Here is a 21,054-nt window from a genome sequence, read left to right as displayed (position 1 = left end):
ATGCTCAAAATTTACATGATGCCTTACGTTTTCCCATTTAATCTCATAGGGGAGCATTGAGCATGTAATAAGTATTAGAAACCAGCAGTGAATATTTACATGATGTGTACAATCTGTCCTGTGCGATCACCAAGTGTCCCTTGCTATGTAGAAAGTGTCCATAGATTGCAAGGTGGGAAAAAGTTGCTGCAGTCTATGACATGGTTTGAGGTTCAGAGAAAGTTCTTCAGAAGTGCAAACTGGCATGGAGGGACTGGTAAAGAATAGGAGAGATTGTTCCTCACCAGGCCAATTTCGGCCACTGACCTAGGCGGTAAATGCAAAGTCCTGCTTATTTCTGGGTGGTAGAATTTAGTTGTGTGTATGGAAAAAGATTTGTCCAGTTCTGGTTATTTTATATGTCCCCAGGTGGTGTAAACTAATGAAGTAATCCCTCTGATCACTGCTGGCCTCTGTTCAGATAGACTAAGCAATGTCACCTCAACATTTTGATACCTGCTGCAGCCTGGATTAGGCTGTTGGTGACTTCTAGGGTGTGTCCACAAATTGTAGTTAAAACTGCACTGTGAGCAGTATTCTGGGAATATGAACTTATGATACAAAACCCTATAATGATATAAATAAATGAATACAACAAAACTCAATGCCATTAATTGGTAATAATTTGTAATTGCTATCACTGCACATTGGTCCTCCGAGATGTCTTACCACAACACTGGCCATACTTGATGCAGGGCAACCAACAGACTACAGCTTAACATAGTGATAATCACATGACCTTCCTAGGGAAAGTGCAGGACATGTGAGCAGCGGCCATCTTCTGTCCTGTGTCTCCTCCACAGGGACAAAGTCACAGGACTGATTAAAGGGTTACTAGCGTTTTAATATTCCATTATAGTGTCCAAAATATTTGTCTGCTATGGTGAGCAAAATTTTTAGTGCATATAAGCTTATATTTTAAATAATATGAATTATGCCCATTTCTGTAATACCCCTTTAACACCTTAACGACATGTGATGTAATAGTACGTTCCCGTGGCTCCCCTGTGGTTTCATCAAGGAGTGGCGATCCGTCGCCATGACAGCCTCGGGTCTTTCGAAAGACCTAAGGCTGTCTGTCTAGTTTTAATCCTTTCCTTACAATGTGCAATCAGCCTGAAAAATAGTAAAAATAAAGAAGTAAAAAAAAAAAAATTATAATAAATATAATAAACCTAAAAATTCAAATCGCCCCGCTTTCCCTAGAACTGATATAAATATAAATAGTAAAAATCAAACACATTAGGTATCACTGTGTCTGAACTGTGATATCAAAATATAACAGGTTTTTGCTGCGTTTAACCCAATAATGGAAAATGGCGCCCAAAGTCAAAGATTATAGAATTTGTTTTATATTTATGTTTTAGGAAAACATTATATAAAACCTATACAAATTTGGTATCCCCGTGATCGTACCGACCCAAAGAATAAAGTAGACATGTCATTTGGGGCATACAGTGAAATCCGTAAAATCCAAGCTCTCAAGAAAATGGCGCAAATGCGGTTTTTCACCAATTTCACTGGATTTGGAATTTTCTTGTGTGAAATGCTGTATTTTTGTTAATAACCGTGAAATGTAGAATGTGTGGGTTTTTATTATTTTTTTTTTATTCTGCCATGACCAACTAGAGCAGTTCTGCTCTCAGACACCTCTGATAAATCTCCCCATAAACAGTGATAGTCATTAACCATCGGCTAGAGACAGTCACTAAACGACACATACAGAGAGAGCGAGAGAGGGCGACAATCAGAGAGAGATGCTTATAAAATATTTTTTGTTAACCTATTCTATTTGGTTATCGCCAATCCCAGGCAGCACTGTGAGCTACAGCTGGTATATAATAAAGTTGAAGCACACTATGTTCATAATCAAATGGAGGGGGGGGGGGCTGTTTTTCATTTAAATGAGTTTTCCCATGAAAGAAAATTCTCAAATTTCAATCCTCTAGTGATATTTACAGAATAAAAATCACTTTAACACCTTACTTTACATTTTTAGTTGGTTTTATTGCTATTTTAGCTCCGATCACTCCCTAGGATGTCCAGTACAAAATCCCAGGGTGTGGACATGGACTCTCTGAGCAGACATGTTGGGCTATAGGCACAGAGCAGAGAGAGACAGAAATCTCAGCAGCACGCAGTCACACAGAAATCCAAGATGGTGGCCCACCCCACCAGAAGTCTAGGGGTAACTGTAATTTTAGAGGCAGGTTTGACTTAAATGTGTGAAATGCTGTATTTTTGTTAATAACTGTGAAATGGAGAATGTGTTTATTTTGTTATTCTGAGTGCTTATAATAAACTTGTCTTCATGAGAATACCGCTTTAATGGACAGGCATTGTATATGTTATTGCCTGGGGGGCACTTTTATGAGCTTCACCCTCTTAGGAAAATTACATAGAAACTGCCCTGTACCTTACTTTTCTGTGCAGGACACATCTGCTCAGAGTCAGCTCTCCTGGCAGCTATACACAGACCTCCCCCCTTCTCCCTCCAGAGTAAGCAGGGAGTAGCATACTCTCCCTTATGTAAAATCGGTTCTGTATAGTTTATGTACACAAAGGACAGTGTCTCACAGGGATTATCAACAGATCCAGGGAAGATGGCTACTGATGGAATAGGCTAAACTGAGGAGGACAGCAATTAAAATTCTGGGCATAGGTTATAGTTCTGACTTGAGGAGCCTTTTTGATACTAGGCTGGTGTTTAACACTTGGACCCTGCATTGATGAGCCTCTGATACCACAAGCTAAGAGGTACTGAAACTAGACAAATTCTTCCAATTTGCATTGTTATGATTGTGTAAATTGAAATCCCTTGAATGAATGACATGTTTTTGAAGTATTTAATCCTGTTTAGTAGTGTTTCTGTGGCGTATTATTCACTACCGGTCTATTGCATTAATTTTCCCCCATGTTAATAATTGGTATTGGTTTACACCCAACTGCTGCTTTTCCTTAATGCAATCGCCAGATCAGTGGAGTTCTTCATCAGGGATAAATACGAAAGAAAGAAGTACTATGATAAAAATGCTGCATCCACTATGAATGTAAGTATATTGAAGATAAAATATTGTTTTGGGGTTCTTTTTGTCAATTTCTGCTTGCTTAAACAAGTTTTTCACAGCAGTAGTGACCAGTTATCGTTTGTCTAAAAATATGTAGGGGACCTAGCACAACCTAAACTTTATACAATGTCTATCGGCACATATATAGCAATATATGAACTGGAAAGAAAAAAGAGGAATGTGCCGTATGACAATACAAGAGTAAACCTTTATTCAATACAAAACAAAGCAAATCTCCCAGCATAGGGATGATAGAAGACATAAAAACATTTAAAAATGTACCAAGTACATATCAAACCATATAGTTGGTACTGCCAGGTAAGGCAGTCCAACAAACCATTTCCTCCACCGACAAAAAGGAGGTATAAGAACCACCCTTGATGGTATATAGGTCAAACAAATAATATCTTAGTAGGCACACAATACAAGCTCTAATATAGATAATACAGTAGTAGAAATATCACAATGGTCTTAAAAGCAATGTGCTATCCCTATTGTATCTAAAGGTAAGTCAAGAAGAGCGTATATGTGAAGTGTCCATACATTACAAGTCAGTAAGACAGGTCAGGAGCCCTCCCTTTCCAATCCACCGACCGAACCACCCTGACTGTGGACAGCATGGGACTTTGTCCCACACAGCCTCCTGACCTGTCTTACTGACTTGTAATGTATGGACACTTCACATAAACGCTCTTCTTGAGATACAATAGGGATAGCACATTGCTTTTAAGACCATTGTGATATTTCTACTACTGTATTATCTATATTAGAGCTTGTATTGTGTGCCTACTAAGATATTATTTGTTTGACCTATATACCATCAAGGGTGGTTCTTATACCTCCTTTTTGTCGGTGGAGGAAATGGTTTGTTGGACTGCCTTACCTGGCTGTACCAACTATATGGTTTGAAATGTACTTGGTACATTTTTAAATGTTTTTATGTCTTCTATCATCCCTATGCTGGGAGATTTGCTTTGTTTTGTATTGAATAAAGGTTTACTCTTGTATTGTCATACGGCACATTCCTCTTTTTTCTTTCCAGTTCAGTTATCGTTTGTCATCATATAACCAAACCTTTGTTATATAAATTAAGCTTTCTTCACACTCCTTTTATACTACATCTACAAAGTATACGGGGAAATCTCTCAACATATACACTTGGTCCATTCAGGCAACTAGAAAATCTACTGTCGAAATAAAGTATGTTAAACCAGGGGCACTTAAGAGAACCCGTCATGCAAAATAACCCCCCTAATCTAAATATATTTTCATAAACTGCCATTAGAGAGCATTGCCTCGATCCCTTCATTGTCCCTCCACATGCCTGTAAACCTAAGCAATGAGGTCCTTAAGCTGTATGCAAATGACCTGTGAAATGTCCAATAAGTCATTAGCATATTCAAGCTGTCCAGCTTATTCATGAGTGGGAGGCACAGCCACACCCCCAGTGCTTGACTGACAGCTGCCATATGTAATGGCTGCTCGTTGTGCTTGCTGGTGGCCACGCCCCCTGCTGCCTGTATGTGAAAGATACAACAGCTCCAGGCAGCCATGTTACAGCAGAACATGTCAGGTACTTGTGTAACTGATGTCTGTGGCTCTGTGTATTAGGAGGGAGAGCATGTCAGCAGATGCAGCACAGACTCTGCAATGCTTTACTATACATTACACACAGACTTGAGCAGGGGGAGGAGAGGGGTAACAGGAGTGACATCACTGCCTCTGACCATGTGACCAGCCTCATTTACATAATAAAGAAAAGGTGATTTTACCATGATTAATGTATGAATTGGAAAGAAAAAGGAAAGTTTAGAGCAGCACAGCAACTCCGGTGGGTGCAAGTCCGTAAGTCCCCAGGCAGGGGGACTGCAATGTAAGGTTTAGGAAGAGGCAGCACTCCAAAAGGTAATTTCAAAAAAGTGGGGTGTCTTTATTCCATAAGCGACGTTTCAGCTCCTTACGAGCCTTTTTCAAGCAAAGGCTCGTAAGGAGCTGAAACGTCGCTTATGGAATAAAGACACCCCACTTTTTTGAAATTACCTTTTGGAGTGCTGCCTCTTCCTAAACCCTAATGTATGAATTGACTAGATAAAGGCTGGGATGGGATCCTTGTGAGCTGCTCCAACGGGTAGTAGTGACAGGACAAGTGACACAGACCTGATGACAGGTGTCCCTTTACTCATAGATCCAGGCAATCTAGTTAAATTTGTTTTCCATGGCATCCTTTCTTCTAAAATCAACTTTTTAAATTATGCTAATGACTGCAGTGGTTCTCAGAGTCCCTCTTTGCAGCAGATTCACGGGCTGTTAATGTTGCCACCACACTGTCCCCATGGGGTAACTTGATTCCCAAGGACCAGGGTGGCTGGCTGTGGTTGTGGCCTAGTTCACACCTGTCAGGGCCATCAGGGAGATGCAAGGGCATCTTAGGGGCTGGGTGGTTTGTGTGTTACAGATTCCTGGTGAAGGCGAGGCCCGTGGTGTTAGCAGCAGGTCAGGGATTACACTTGACATTGGGAATCTTTGCAAAACCCATAGTTTTTTTAATGACACTCCCAGTCCACACAGCCGGAGGTAACAAGCTGAAATCGGTCCTTCCTGCTGGAAAACACAAGGTTGGTTGGCTCTGGTGATGGTTCGCTTTTGGAGTAGGAATTTAGGAGTAGCTCAGCCTTGATCCAGTAGTCAGTAAACTGTAATATGGAGCTAGGTTGGCTCTAGGTGCAGATGTGTCTCTCTGGCCAAAATGACCAAAATAACAGACTTTTAAAAAAAAAAAAAAATGGGAAGACTGACTGACCCCTAGGAATGAGCCCCCATTTATAGATTCTTGCAGAGCTCATTCCAAAACATACTGAGATATTAACCACCCCACCATGGGACGGCCGCCAGAGAATAGGTAGTGGTGCTTACATAAGGTACCTTACCTTATAGGTAGGAGTGTTTGTCACCAGGGCCGGTTCTAGACAAAGTGGGGTCCTGGGCAAAACTAAAAGTGGGGCCCTGGGCAAAACTAAAAGTGGGGCTCCAAAATAAAACTATTTTATGGCCAGTCAGTCAGTAAGAGGCTCCCTTTAGTATGGTAAAACAAACTGTAATATGGGAGAATTTTATAGGAGATGGATGATAAACGTTCAGATTATAGGAGATAGATAACTACATGGATAGATGGTAGATATATAGACAGGAGATAGATGATAAGCATCTTCACCCAGGAATTCAACCAAGGGGTATCAACCCTTTCACCGCCCGGCATTTTTGGATATTTTGTCGCATTATTGACCAGAGCAATTTTTACAATTTTGATGTTTAAAAATAAAATCCAAATTAGAGCAAAAAGAGTTAAAGTAAACCCAACAAACCTCATATTTTCTGAAAGCAGACACGCCCCATTTTCAAAATTGCATTAAAGAGTTTAGACATAGGCGCCTTCATGTAATTTTGATTCAAACTGAAAGGCACCATAAACCCTATATCATTTTGAAAGCAGACAACCAGGCGATGCATTTGGCAATTAACATTTAAAATGTCTTATATGTAAAGATCCAGAATACTTCTATAAAGAAAATATACTTTCCTATAACAGCAGGATGTGAGGATATCATACAGACCCCACATGTGTATATTCACCAAAATATGCAGCAAAGGGAACGTTAAATCCACAGGGGACACCAAACAATTTTTGCAGAAAGTTGCACAGATGTATCATTGCATGCTCCCTTGCACAATGGTAACCCAAATAAATAACTATATATCCATAAACCAAGCTAGTGAGATAATAAAAGTCACTTTTTAGATGTGCGCCATTGTATTAGCTGCAAAATAACATATTAATTTGAGTGAGAACATCATAACATAGGTGTAAATAATGGAGGATCTTGTGAAACAAACTTTATTCCGGAACATGTGTGTGTTTTAACTTTATGGACATGTTCTGGGTCACGGTGTTAATATGTAGTCACATTAGGCGAAGAGGATGGAATGTTCATCGTATCAGTCAATTTAGAAAAAAAAAAATCACGAAATAAAAGGCAATTAAAGCGAAAGTGTGTTCTTGGATAGTTCTGCATAAAGAAACATGAATATTAGTTGATACTCACCCTTCTCAAAATGTAGTAACATATAAAGTGAATATTTCCATTATCTGTGAGGTGAAGCAGCTCCTGTGTGCAGCAAATTCTCCCTGTAGCCTGATGGCTAAGAATCTGGAGGGGGCTAAACTTCAGGGGGCGGTAGCTCTGGCTCTGTGACACATAGAACCTCACTTCTTTTTTCCTATGAAAGGAAAGAGTCTCCTCTTTTATATGAATCTAATTTGTGTAAAACTGAGATATTAACTGTTAAACTGCTGTCGGGAGTGATTTTTATATATAAAAATGGCACCTGATATTCTCACTTTAAACCTGAATATCTTTGGCTCCAGGGCACCTAGAAACTAAATTCAAGATTTATTTGAAAGAAGAAATTCTCCCCTTTGCCTACCCATAGCACCTTCTCTTTCTAGTTTGTGTTAGAGAGCCCTCAATCACCTTCCGTTCCCCATTGAAGCTTACAATTTCATCAGAATAGTGGGATAAAGACGCTGTTCTATTTCCTTACAATGTGAACTGAGCCCAATTTATGCCAAATTGATACCCTATATCAGTGATGGCGAACCTTTTGGAGACAGAGCGCCCAAACTACAAACAAAATACACTTATTTACTGTGAAGTGCCAACATGGCATTTTAAGCAGTAACTTATTGCTACCTGTTCTTCCACATCTTTCAATTGTATCGGCCCTCTGAGGCCATCAATACAGTTGAAAGAAGGAGGGCAAATTCAGACTCTCATTGTAGCTTCTCTCCAGGGTCTCTCTGTAGAGGAGGAATGGTGGGTCCAGAATGAGGACCTCAAAAGGTATTGCAGTTCTGTCAACACCTTCTCACTTTCCCCACAGTTCCAAACAGCCAATAAAGTGTCACTTTAAAATAGCGCTGAGTGCAGCATCTCTTGAGTTGCCTGGGACTGCAGGAACTCTGGGGAACTCTGTCCTGGGGTGATGGCCTGAGTGCCCACAGAAATGGCTCTGAGTGCCACTTCTGGCACTAGTGCCATAGGTTCGCCATCACTGCCCTATATAATTGGGTTAAGAAAATATCCATCAGTAACAATCTGGAAAGCAGTCTCATTAAGACACCCTTTTCTTTGTATTTTTAGGTGATATCATCCGGATGTACTGTTACATATGTTATTGTTGTCATGAATACTGTAGCAATATTTTATTATTCCCATGAAACAAGCAGCAGCTATTCTCTGGAGGTTCTGTTATAGTCCTTAGAGTTTTACTGTGTAGCATCTGAAAAGATTGAATACCACGTCATTAGTAGGAATAATGGTGTTGTAGGCCATTATCTCACATCCTGATAGATAGCAGAGACGCATTACAGCTTTCCTGACTACCCAACAACATCTGTATATTGTAAGTTCTAGGGCAAGAAACAAAATGTTGGATTTAGAGGGCACATTATTTAGTATAATTTCTTCAACCTTCGCGTTCAAGATATCAGAGTACAGGCGGTCCCCTACTTAAGAACACTCGACTTACATACGACCCCTAGTTACAAACAGACCTCTGGATATTGGTAATTTATTGTACTTTAGTCCTAGGCTACAATAAACAGCTGTAACAGTTAACACAGGTGTCTGTAATGAAGCTTTAGTGTTAATATTGATTCTTATGACAACCCAACATTTTTAAAATCCAATTGTCACAGAGACCAAAAAAGTTGTGGCTGAGATTACAATGATAAAATATACAGTTCCGACTTACATACAAATTCAACTTAAGAACAAACCTAAAGACCCTATCTTGTATGTAACCCGGGGACTACCTGTATAATATCTAAACAATTCTGACATTGTTTGTTAAAAAAATTGTCTTACAAGATTTTGCATAGATTTCTGGATTACTTGCCTGTTTGGTCTTGTGCACACTAATGTGAAATGGGGTATTGTGCTAGTTAGTTTTTTTATTTACTCTTTTACTTCTATGGGCTCAAACTACGTGCCTCAAACTACGGTTCACTGGAGTAATTTTTGGAACTATAACTGCAGTTTGTGTGCATAAGGCAGCTATTCCTGGTCCAAACGTTCTGGTAATTCTATGTAATTGTTGCAGCTGTGACTTGCCTGTATGTCACATGCATCTATATCATGTTTTTACTATATTTTTTATTTTAAACTACCCTTCAGGGGTTTTCCAGAAAATCTAATACCACTTTAACCCAGCATTCAATATTTATATATAATATATTGAAATACTCAGCTCCCAGATCTCTCTACGTTTTCGTATCCAGCTGTGACATCCCAACACAGGGGATTCTATTACTGAGGCATGGTACAGTACTGCAGTTTCCCTGTAACCAGAATAGTACTGTACCCTTCTAGTTAGATTTGTCCCCAGTGTACTGCATATCTATGAAGTAATATGATTACTGTTCCATATGTACATTAAGTATTCATCTACCATGTTCTACCAGCGTATCAAGGTCATTATGCTTACTTGTCAAGCTGAGTGTCCTATGCTTTTGTATTTTGGCTGTTTACTCTGTGTCATTCACAAGGTTATTAATACATGAAAAGACCTCCTGCTGAACCCCACTGCTGATCGTAGTCCATTGTATGTTCCATTTAGGAGGGGAGACCTTGGGAGTTACTGGAGATGACCATTTTGGCACCTTCCCTTTCTGCTTCCTGCCTAAAGGTCATGCAGTGGATTATAAATCTGTTAATATTTATAGACTGCATATGATCAGCATTTGGTGCCCTCTAATCCTTTCATATGTAACTTCAGAAAAAAATGTGAAACCCTTCCATGTCAAATGTAAGCCATGGGCATGTATTTAAAAATGGCACTAAAAAACCAATTAATTTCCACAAGTTCCACTTTTCTTTCATAATTCCAAATATCAGTTCTCCTCTCTGAGGACAGGTCATCAATATCACCTAGAACAGTGATGGCGAACCTTTTAGCAACCGAGTGCCCAAACTGCAACCCTATACCCTGCTTATTTATCGTGAGGTGCCAACCAGAAATTAAAGCAGTAACTTATTGCTCCCTGTTCAACAACTTTCAATCAGATTGGCCTCCTGAGGACAACAACACAGTAGAAAGATGGAAAATTTTCATCATTTAGCTTCTTTCCAGTTTCCCTCTGTACACAGAGAATTGTGGGGCCAGCAGGAGGTCCTCCAAAAATAATTTGACCCTGTCTAATTCTCCCTCTTCCTAAATTCCCAAGTAGCCAAGTAAGTATCAAAATATGACTGAAAGCAGCAACTTTTAAGTTTCTTGGAACTGCAGGAAGATTCTTTGAGTCCTTTCTGGTGTGCTGAGGCGATGGCCCGGGTGCCCACAGAAAGGCCTCTGAGTGCCACCTCTGGCACCCGTGCCATAGGTTCGCCACCACTGACCTAGAAGATGCCTTTACATTTTTAGTGGGAAACTTGAGTATAGTATCACTCTTTTGGCCCGCTGCATGTGTACTTGAGGCTTTACACTTATATTGCTGCACACTCTTGAGAATGCTGCTTTCAGCCAGAAATGATTTGTGTTGATGAATATGTATAAATCTGACCTGCTTTGAAGTTGCCGAGCATTGTTGACTAAATGAGACAGATACTCCTTTGGGATATGAAGATACATATTTCTCTATCTGTAAAGTATAAAAACGTTTGCCTAGCTCTGCACTAAGCAAAAATAAGTAATTCTCCAATTTACTGTGATTAGCTATCTGCTGGTGTTTAGCTGCTAGCAGAGGTTTTACCTTGCACCCCAAGCTAATCTCCATTTGCCATGCTTTGTGGTTGCCATGGAAAACCATATAGTACAGCTAGAGAGGACAGGAAACTTGTTGATGGTCTGTAGTGATGTCATAAGCATGTGACTCGTCACATGCTTCAGATCGGCCAATTACAAACATGCTCTCCTTTTCTGGCTTCAGTGGGCTGAGCTGATGTGACACCCACATAGAATAGGCTGAATCTGTTATATATACCAGATACATCTCAGGCTAGTAAAAAGACAGCAGCATGATACAGGTATCCGTGCAATTGTTATCAAAGGCTATCTCCAGCTGTGCCAAATCTATTTTTTTGTCTGCAACTTTACTGTTGCGCTTTAAAGGAAATCAAAGCGTGAACACCCGCCCCCCCCCCCACCACACACACACACACACACACACACACACACACACACACACACACACACACACACACACACACACACACACACACACACACACACACACACACACACACACACACACACACACACACACACATTCTCACTGTCGCTAGTCTTGACACGCCTCGATCATCTATAAAGGAAAATTATAGTTAGCAACAGGGAGCGCAGGGACAAGATGTCTGGCGCTTCGGGCTGCTAGTTATGCAAGCCTCCACACCTCCCTCTCCCAACCATGATTTGTATGGGTGATATGGTAGCTGAAATATATACTGTATTTCTACACCTGCTAATGATTGTGAAATATGGTCAAAACGTATACTTCGGTAATTTCCTAGGGTCGCTCGCACAGTAATGAAACCTACAACAAACCTGTATAGAGGTTCAAGAAGTAACACAATTGGAAAGTAAGGCTCTGTTCACATCTTGCTGTACATTTGAGGAATAGAAAACAATGATCGTATCGTGAAAGGCAGATCCGTTGTATGACATACTGTATATGACAGACTCCAACTATAATCTGATACATTCTATGATTCTGTCTTGGTGTTCAGAATTTTACCTAGTAAAATGTTGCAGCATATGAGGCAGATATGTAAGCGGACCAATTAGTCAGTTTTTTATTTAAATTGAGTTTCATATTTTTGCCTTTGCAACCTATCCTTTGTACCCAACTTTGGTATTTGCATGCATCAGGCTGTGTTTATGTTGACTTTTGAAACTTGATTACAAGGATGACATGCGGAGCTTGTAATGATTGCATTGCATTACCATTGCTTTACCATTGGGTTTACATTGCATTTACATGACCTCAATGTTAATGCTTTTAAACGTACTGTTAATGCATTGTGATAAAGTCAGACGCCTTCATGCAGCCTTTGAGTTACGTTTCAAAAAGATTAAAAAGACGTTATGGGGGAGATTTATCAGAATTGTGAGGTAAAACTGTTCACTTATGGCAACCGATCAAAGCTCTGCTTTCATTTTCTAAACAGCTGTGGGAAAATGATAGTTGAGCTCTGATTGGTTGCACCGAGATTAATACGTCTGATAAATCTCCCACGTTGTGTGGACCTGGCCTCAGTATTTCACATTTTTTGTTATTTTTATGTCCAAATTTTTACAGTAGACTCAGGATTACTGGAAAAAACTACTTCTCATTACAATCCAACATTCAATTAACCTGCGTTTTGGGTAAGCTGTCCAGTGATTACAGGGAGTGTACGGTATGCGCTAAACGCTTAGGTTTCTAATGAGACTCCTGAGGTGCGCTCTAATTGTGTGACTGGGTGTTTGTTCTGATTACAAAATGGAGTTATGATTATACCGCTGTGAACCTCTCTTATTCCCAATACCTGGAGCTTGATGTGCACAGAGCAAGTGGAGTCTTGTGGACACATATTCTGTTACTTGGGATGAATGGACTGTTTAGCGTATTTGGGAGGGGGTAGTTATTGGCAATCCTACAAGCCCTGCAGTTAGAACAGTAGGGATACAATTATGTAGTGATTTTAATGAGACTATCTTATAGCACTTTTGTACGTTTTATAAACCTGCTGCTGTACAGAAAAGGCATTTCACAGTTGTATGAATTAATCTAATTGGTTCTGAAACCTGCAAAGCGCAAACGGCGGCCTAAAGCTCAGCAGTGTGTTACATGCCGCGCATTACACTATATGTCTTAAATTGCTTCTAGTATTTCTTTGGCTTTTGCAGGAGCTGACCAAGAAGAATATGACTACGTGGTTCATTTTGTCTTGTTGCCATGGACACTATTTTGCAAAAAAAATAAATGTATATATTTTTTTTTTTTGCAGCAATATAGCAGACAAATTATAAATTCTGCAGAAAAAGTTGCAGCAAATCTGCCTTATGTGTTTTATCCAAACTTTGCATAGCTATGGATGTCCCCCCAACACACACTTATGAAGGGTGAGGCTCAGTGCAATTTTCTGAAAAAAAAATGGTTTGGCCCCCCCTGTGAATTTAATGTTCCCGATCCTGCATATTTTGGTGAATATACACATGTAGCGGGTGTATGAACTCAAAATACATTTTCCTAAAGCCCGGTCAAGTAGTTTGTGTAGTATGTAGTTTTGTGCAAATTTGGAATTTGCATGTAATTTTGGTGGTAGTGTGTATGAAATAAGGTTATGTGGTAGGCGTTGATTTCTGAAAAAAATTTGATTTTGACTTTATAGGAGCATTTAACTTTATATATTTTTGAACACATTTGTGGGTTGCAACCAAATGTATGTTTTGTTTTTTTTAAGCGTTCTTGGAATTTTAAATCCTTGTTGATGTGTATTGTGGTGTATAGAAAACTGCTCACCTTGTATTATTTTTAAATCCATTTTTGTGCATAAACCTCTGCTTTTAATGTGCGTTTTATGTAAATATATATTTTCTTTGCATTTGCAATGTATTTTTTAATTTTTTAGGCTTAAGACAAATGCAACGCCAGGTTGTCTGCTTTCAAAAAAATATAGATTTTTGGGGTGACTTTACTTTTGAATCTGTTTTTATTGCTCTATTTTGCTGGTTGTCACTGTCTTAACATTTCTTACTGAAAAGCAGATTTTTTGTTGTTTTTAGTGATTTTGATTTCTTCCTGTGAACATATGAATGACTGAGGTATCTGTGAAATCTACACTTGTTCATCTATTACATTTAGAAGATGTGAAGCCAAATCTTTTCTATAAACTCTTTAAAGCAATTTTTTTAATTAAGGCAAGTTCTCTTTCAGAAAATATTTGGTTTGTTGGGGTTTTGAATAATTGTTTATGCTGCAATTTCGATTTTATTTTTACTTGTCAAAATTGTAAAAATTGCTCTGGCCAATAACGTGTCAAAATGTCCAGATATGCCTGGCAACGGAAGGGTTAAACTGCACACAACATTTGCAGGTAGTCTGTTCGATGTGCACAGAAAATCCTTTTCGGTTTGGATTTTGTGCATGTGGTTGAGGTAGAGGTGAAGTGTTCTACCTAAAAGTCCAGTGGTAGACTATGCCAAAGAAAAACAGCCCTTCAATATCATGGTTTTTCTAAGTACTTTACAGTATGTGCCTTAGTTAGGACATACAGGCGGTCCCCTACTTAAGAACACTCGACTTACAGACGACCCCTAGTTACAAACAGACCTCTGTACTTTAGCCCCAGTCTACAATAAACAGCTATAACAGTTATCACAGGTGTCTGTAATGAAGCTTTATTGTTAATGCTGGTTCTTATGACAATCCAACATTTTTAAAATCCAATTGTCAGAGACCAAAAAAATGTTGCCCGGGGTTACAATTATAAAGTATACAGTTCCAACTAACATACAAATTCAACTTAAGAACAAACCTTCAGAACCTATCTTGTACGTAACCCAGGGACTGCCTGCACTGTGATCCATAGTCTAGCAGGATTTATACTAAAATAGACATGTCCACACATATGACTAGTCCTTGAAATAGAAATATCCATCGGTATCCATGTTAGATCATTTCTAACCCTGGATGGCAAAGGTTGCCAAAGAAGCAGCTCTGTAAATCCAAGACTGCCTAATCCCCAATGTTCTGGTCACCAAAGGACAGAGGAAAATGCTAGCAAGAGACTTGCCCTTGATGTAAATAATAATAATTCTTTATTTATTTAGTGCACACAGATTACACAGCGCAGCACAGAGTTTACCAAATCAGTCCCTGTTCCCATGGGGCTCACAATCTAATCAACCTACCAGTATGTTTTGGAGTGTGGGAGGAAACAGGGGAACTCTTTCCCTGTACAACCTCCTCATTGGAGAGGCAATAATGGCTCTACATTCTACTACAAAAAATATATTTTTTTTTAAATGGACATGATTTTTCCCCTGGATGTTGAGTTTTTCACAAAGGTAAATTTGTGATAGAAGGAGAAGAACCGGCATCATGTTCTGTACTCAATCATTGTAAACATTACAATAATACATTAAAGGCTCAGGGTCATCCGATTTTACTCCTAAAAAACTACCAGCCCCCCCCCCCCCCCCTCAAGCAGGTGAGAAAATCCCTTTCTACATTTCCCTCTTTTATGTGAAATCTCACCCAACTCATGTGAAAAGAAGAGTCACTTTTGTCTATTTAGCCATTCTTCTTTTTGTTCATTTATCCCTAATAATACTATTGTTCATTGTTTGTACTCTCTGCTGCTGTAATGCTGTGAATTTCCCCACTGTGGGACTAAAAAAGGATTATCTTTATTACCTGAGATGACTAAAGTTTAGAGGCTGTAGGGGGGAACCTAGAAACATGTTTAAGTTTGTTTAATTTTACAGAATCTGAGATGCAGACAGTTGAGGACGTAGTTGGGACCGTGAGATGCAGATAAAGACCCAATTCCCATAAAGAGAACCTGTTATGACGACTTGGGCCCAAAATAATCCTATGACTCCTCACAAATCATTAAAATAGTGTTATCTCGTAGATCTTTTGCAGCATATTTCCAAATCTCCCACAGTAAGGACATCATTGTGAACCAGCCCTGTCCTGAATATTAGGACATTGGCAGTTTGAGGTCAAAAATCCTTACATTTTTTTATGTGTATTATAAATTACATCTTAACCGCTAAAGAACTGGCCATTGTAAATATACATCATAAAGAGGGTGGAGCAATATGGAGAAGGCTCATGGGTTGTTCCCTCTCCATGAAGGCCGGATATCTGCTGTAGTCATGGTAGTTAACCAATCATCTTACATAAACAGCAGCTTCAGATGGGCAGAGCCATATTACTGCCAATCTGCACCCCCCCCCCTAACGATATTATCAGGTGTTATTAATTAGTTGCATAACAGCTGGAAGCCTTTGGGAGGCTCCTATTTCTGCTTCAGAGGTAGACTGTAAAAAATTATGTATTCTCAAATTTTCTTGCAAAACTGTAACTGTATTGCAGCATATTGCATGAACAATCAGACTCCATAGTATATAAACACCCAATGGGACCTAAAAAAAAGTATTAACTTTAAAAATTGGAGAAAAAAAATGTAAAAAAAAAACTTTTTTAAAAAGCAGTAAAAAATCTAAATCGCACCCCTTAACCTAGAATGCATACAAAATAAACCAAAAAAATTCATTAACTTGTTGCGTATCACTGCGTTCTAAATATTCTGATCTTTCAAAATATATAAAGTTATTCCAATAACAAGTATATGTGTATAAAAAGTAATAGAAAAGTCAGTCTCCAGAATGGTAGACACTTCGTACTGCAAAAAATGATACCATGCCGAGATCCGTACTCCGGAGTATGAAAAATAGAATAGGGCAAAAGGAAGACTTTTTTTCTTTAAATAAATACATTCATTTAGTATATAAAAAAAAATAATAAAAATTTGAAATTGCATCTGATTTTGTTTTAACCCCTCTCAAACTATTAAATGGTTAAAGGGGTATTCTCATCTGGGCAATCACATTCAGTTTCACTAATCTTCCATATATAAACATTTCTTCAATTTTATGTTATTAAAAAAAGAATTTCCTGTGTGAAGATAATTTCTCATAAACATAGCCATGTTGTCCCTTAGAAACGAGATGGCTTCCTCGGATACGACCACTTCACATTTTGGCAGCGGTGGCCAGATATGCGATGTTGAGTCCTTCCTGACCTCTTGGATTCAGCGATCATTACCACAGGATGGCTGTGGGACACGCAGTGACTCCCGGACATTTCATATACAAAAACCTTTTGTTTCTTTGTGCAATCACTCCAGCAGAGGTGGTCGTAACGAAGGAAGCTATCTCATTTCTTTTTTTTTTTTTAAACATTTTATTTGATTTTTCAATATACAGGCAGTCCCCGGGTTACATACAAGATAGGGTCTGTAGGTTTGTTCTTTTAGTTGAATTTGTATGTAAGTCGGAACTGTATATTTTATCATTGTAACCCCAGACAGAACTATTTTGGCCTCTGTGACAATTGGATTTTAAAAATGTTGGGTTGTCATAAGAATCAATATTAACACTAAAGCTTCATTACAGACAACTGTAATAACTGTTGTAGCTGTTTATTGTAGCCTAGGACTAAAGTACAATAAATTGTCAATATCCAGAGGTCCGTTTGTAACTAGGGGTTGTATGTAAGTCGAGTGTTCTTAAGTAGGGGACCACCTGTATAACAGAAAAAGAAAAACTTAAACATTAGGTATTTTGCTGGAGGCAGAGTTGACGCACTAATATCGTTGATCATGATACATTCACCGGTATAGCAGGTGGAGAAATCATACAGAATAGTACATGAAATGACTTGAGATAACATGTAAGTAATGACTGACTGACTGACTGACTGACTGACTGACTGACGGACGTTTTTCAGCACGTTTTTTGTGCTGAAAAACTCGGCTTCTACACGAGTATATACGGTACATATGGCAGATTTATCAAACTGAATGTAAGTGCCCAGATGACAATACCCCTTTAAACACACTTTATAAAAGTTGTTTTACATACTTTTCTAAAACTGTTTAATTTACAGGGTTTTGCTATTCAAAGTGACTTGAAAGCTAAGCAGGTATATCAAATATGATTTTTTAAATTTTTTTTTATGAAAATCTAAAAAAAAAAAAAAAAAAAAAAATTGCACCTAAAGCCTCACAAACATCTTACAAAAATGAGAAAACTCATAAAAAAAGCATGTCAACATGAAGCAGACATTTGGTAAATGTTAAAAGTTATTTTGTGTTATAGCACTGTCAGAAAAATAGAAAATTTTGAATTTCTAAAATTGAGAATTGTCCAAAATATTTGCCAAATATAATATTTTTTTCCATAAAACTAAATAAAACATAGGAACCAAATTTTTCAACTAACATGAAGCACAATATGTCATGAGAAAACATTCTCAAAATTACCGGGCTATGATTTGAAAAAATGGGCTGTGTCTGGAAGGTGCAAAATAGCCATCTCATTAAGGGGTTAAAATGCAAAGACCAGACACACACCCTTGCATATATGAACAGCTATTTGAACTAGGTTTATAGACCACAACATTCATGTGCAGCATAATATGTATAGTATCCAGGGTAAATACTTGCCCTTCTAAAAAGTACACATGAATTATAGAGGTCAGTGCTACTGATGCCAGAGCTGGGCATTGTGTGATACACAGGCAACATCCGGCCCACTGTTTATTTTTGAGCTGCATGCAAGACTGTTTGCCACAATTGCATTACTACGACTGTGATTGTGGTGGGCGATCACATGGGGATAGTGGAGCCAGCGGCAGCCAGGTGCCATATAATAGAGGGGGAACTATATATAGGGGACATAAGGAGAGGAGGCATTATATATGGGTAACATAATCAGAGGGGGCCATAATGGAGTGACAAAAGGAGAGTGTGCTTTATAAAAGGGGTTAAAGGGAGCTGGGAGACTACAGATGGGGGTATAATGCAGGGGCATTCGATTTTGGGTAGAATGAAGTATATATGTCTGGCCCTCTAAAACCATTCTTTCTCACAGGCCCCATGGGAAAATGAATTGCCCCTACTGCTCTATGCAAGGATGCTGCTTACTTATATGTGCAGTATTGTATGCGGATGAGTAATAGCTGAGGACATTAGGAGCCTTCCCAGCATTACCATGAATAAACTCCGTAGAATACACTTATCAACCAGCATGACAAACAGCAAAGTGGCTTGAAATGATGTATCTATGGGCTAAGTATTTCTTCAGTGAGCAGCAGCCTGATCATACACATGAGCTTAACATGAACACTTGCTGTAATGATAAATCAATGTAGAAGCCTTTTCCCCTGCAGTGGCAGAGAGCATAACCTCATTTCAGACGTTGTTCTTTGTGAATTACCCAGAGGTATTAGGTGGAATGGTTACGTAGGAAGCAGAACCCATTTACACACAAAAATAGGTTTCATCTAAAAGCATTCTTTCTCTGTGATTTCTGCATGTGCTGTTGATCACTTTAATGGAACCATTATCCCTCCATGCTCCCTTCTCTACTCAAAATGCAACAGAGAAATGTTCTCCCACTGAGCACTAAATCTTCTCGCTAGTAGGCCTGACATCTCCGCGCTACCCTACAATGTCAATAAGCCAACTTTGAAAATGGAAAGCCTAAAGCGCACCACCGAGCTCAGGTTAAGACATATCCTGGTGAAATAAAGGGTTAGTACAGAAAGAAGCAGGGAATAAACACTCTGCCAAGTTTCTTGAAATTTCATTCTTTACAAGTCTGTTAGAAAACTGGACCCAAGTGAAATCAGATATACTGAAATAAAGACGACCTAGAATTCACAAAAAGTTCCTAAGAAATCTGTAACCTACTTCATTTATGTAAGGGGTGATTTGGCACCCTCGTAGTGTACATGCTGACTGTCTGCCTGTGACCACAAGTCATGTTTGGAATAATCCTTTCTGCTTATAATGGATTTTATCTGTTTTTGGCCATAATTATAGCTCTAATATGGAATAACTGATTTTTATTTTGTCACCATATTAGAAGGGCAAAACTATTGAAAGCATAAGACATAAGTAAAAAAAAAAAAAAAAAACTCTCATTACACCCCAACATCCAACACAACATGATGTGCATTATCTTTTTAGTGATTGGCATTTTAATATTGTGGATTTCCTAATCAGTCTACAGTATGGGCCTGAAAGGCTTTTGGAGCATACTGTAAACTGATCCATACATCCCTATTAACCTGAAGAGGATAAGATATCTAGCAGGATTTATACAAAAATAGACATATCTGTAGATGTGTCTTCTTTGAATGGAAATACCCATGGGTATCCATGTTAGGTGTCACCTAGGTCATTTAATATCTGATCAATGAATGTTGATCACTACACAGCTGTTCTTCCAGCTTAATTCCTTGTGTGGATTTTGGCGCCTGAGGGTCTAATTCTTTTTGCATCCAACCAATCAGATATTGATTACCTATCCAGTAAGCTGGAAAACCTCTTTAAGCTTCTCATGCATTTCTGATAACTGCTCGCTTGCTTACTCATTAAGTTGAGGGCTAGTTCTCCTAGCCACACTGAAGCTCAAAATGCCTTACGTTGGGTTCTGTCACACATACGCATATTCGATCACGCCCCCGTGCACTTTGACTCCGTTTCTAAGAAGAGTCAAAGCGTTACCTGTGACCGCGTCCTTCCCCTTGTACGTAGATGGAGAGGGGAGAGGAGGTAAAGGTTGTGTTTGTATCATTGGGACAGAACAGTTGCAATATCTTGCACTTATTTCTTTTTTGTTTTTTTCGATGCACTCCTGGCTTGGGCGTTATATACTGCTTCAAAACCCCCAAAAATTTGTCCTCTTACTTCAGGCCCGTATACGCATGCAATAAAATCGGCCAACCTAATGTTTGACTCAAGTCCTAGTGTTTCTGGAGGCATTTTGCATTGCCCCATTCCTGGTACTTTATTCCCCCTAGGACAGTGGTGGTGAACCTATGGCACAGGTGCCAGAGGTGGCACTCGGCCATATCTGTGGGCACCCAGCGCTCTTTTAAAGCAACACTTCCTGGGTTACCGGAAGAAAAAGGAGGTGTAGACGGGGCTGGATTATCATTGGCGCTCCTTCCCTTTTACTCTTCCTATACAGGGGGACCCTGGAGGGAAACTAAAATAATAATTGTAGTTTCCCCTCCTTCGTTCAACTGTATTGGTGTCTCAAGGCACCAACGTGGTGTCGCCACTTTGTGACTTATGAGTTCGTTTTTGGATATAGTTTGGCCACTCGG

The 21,054-nt window shown here is 39.0% G+C and overlaps 1 protein-coding gene across 2 annotated transcripts in view; it reads left to right on the top strand.

Moving 5' to 3' along the window:
• The window catches only part of SMAP1 (small ArfGAP 1), a 150,643-nt gene that overhangs the window by 64,284 nt on the left and 65,305 nt on the right, over positions 1 to 21,054 (top strand). For both annotated transcript variants that reach the window (XM_072142172.1, XM_072142171.1), the window contains exon 4: positions 3,014 to 3,089. In XM_072142172.1, coding sequence (XP_071998273.1) covers positions 3,014 to 3,089 — 76 coding nt within the window. The remainder of the gene's footprint in view (positions 1 to 3,013; positions 3,090 to 21,054) is intronic.

The sequence above is a fragment of the Engystomops pustulosus genome, chromosome 3 (genome assembly GCF_040894005.1).
Source record: "Engystomops pustulosus chromosome 3, aEngPut4.maternal, whole genome shotgun sequence".
NCBI classification, from domain to species: Eukaryota; Metazoa; Chordata; class Amphibia; order Anura; family Leptodactylidae; genus Engystomops; species Engystomops pustulosus.
Note: the sequence above shows the minus strand (reverse complement) of the source record. Positions and strands in the feature narration are given on the sequence as shown.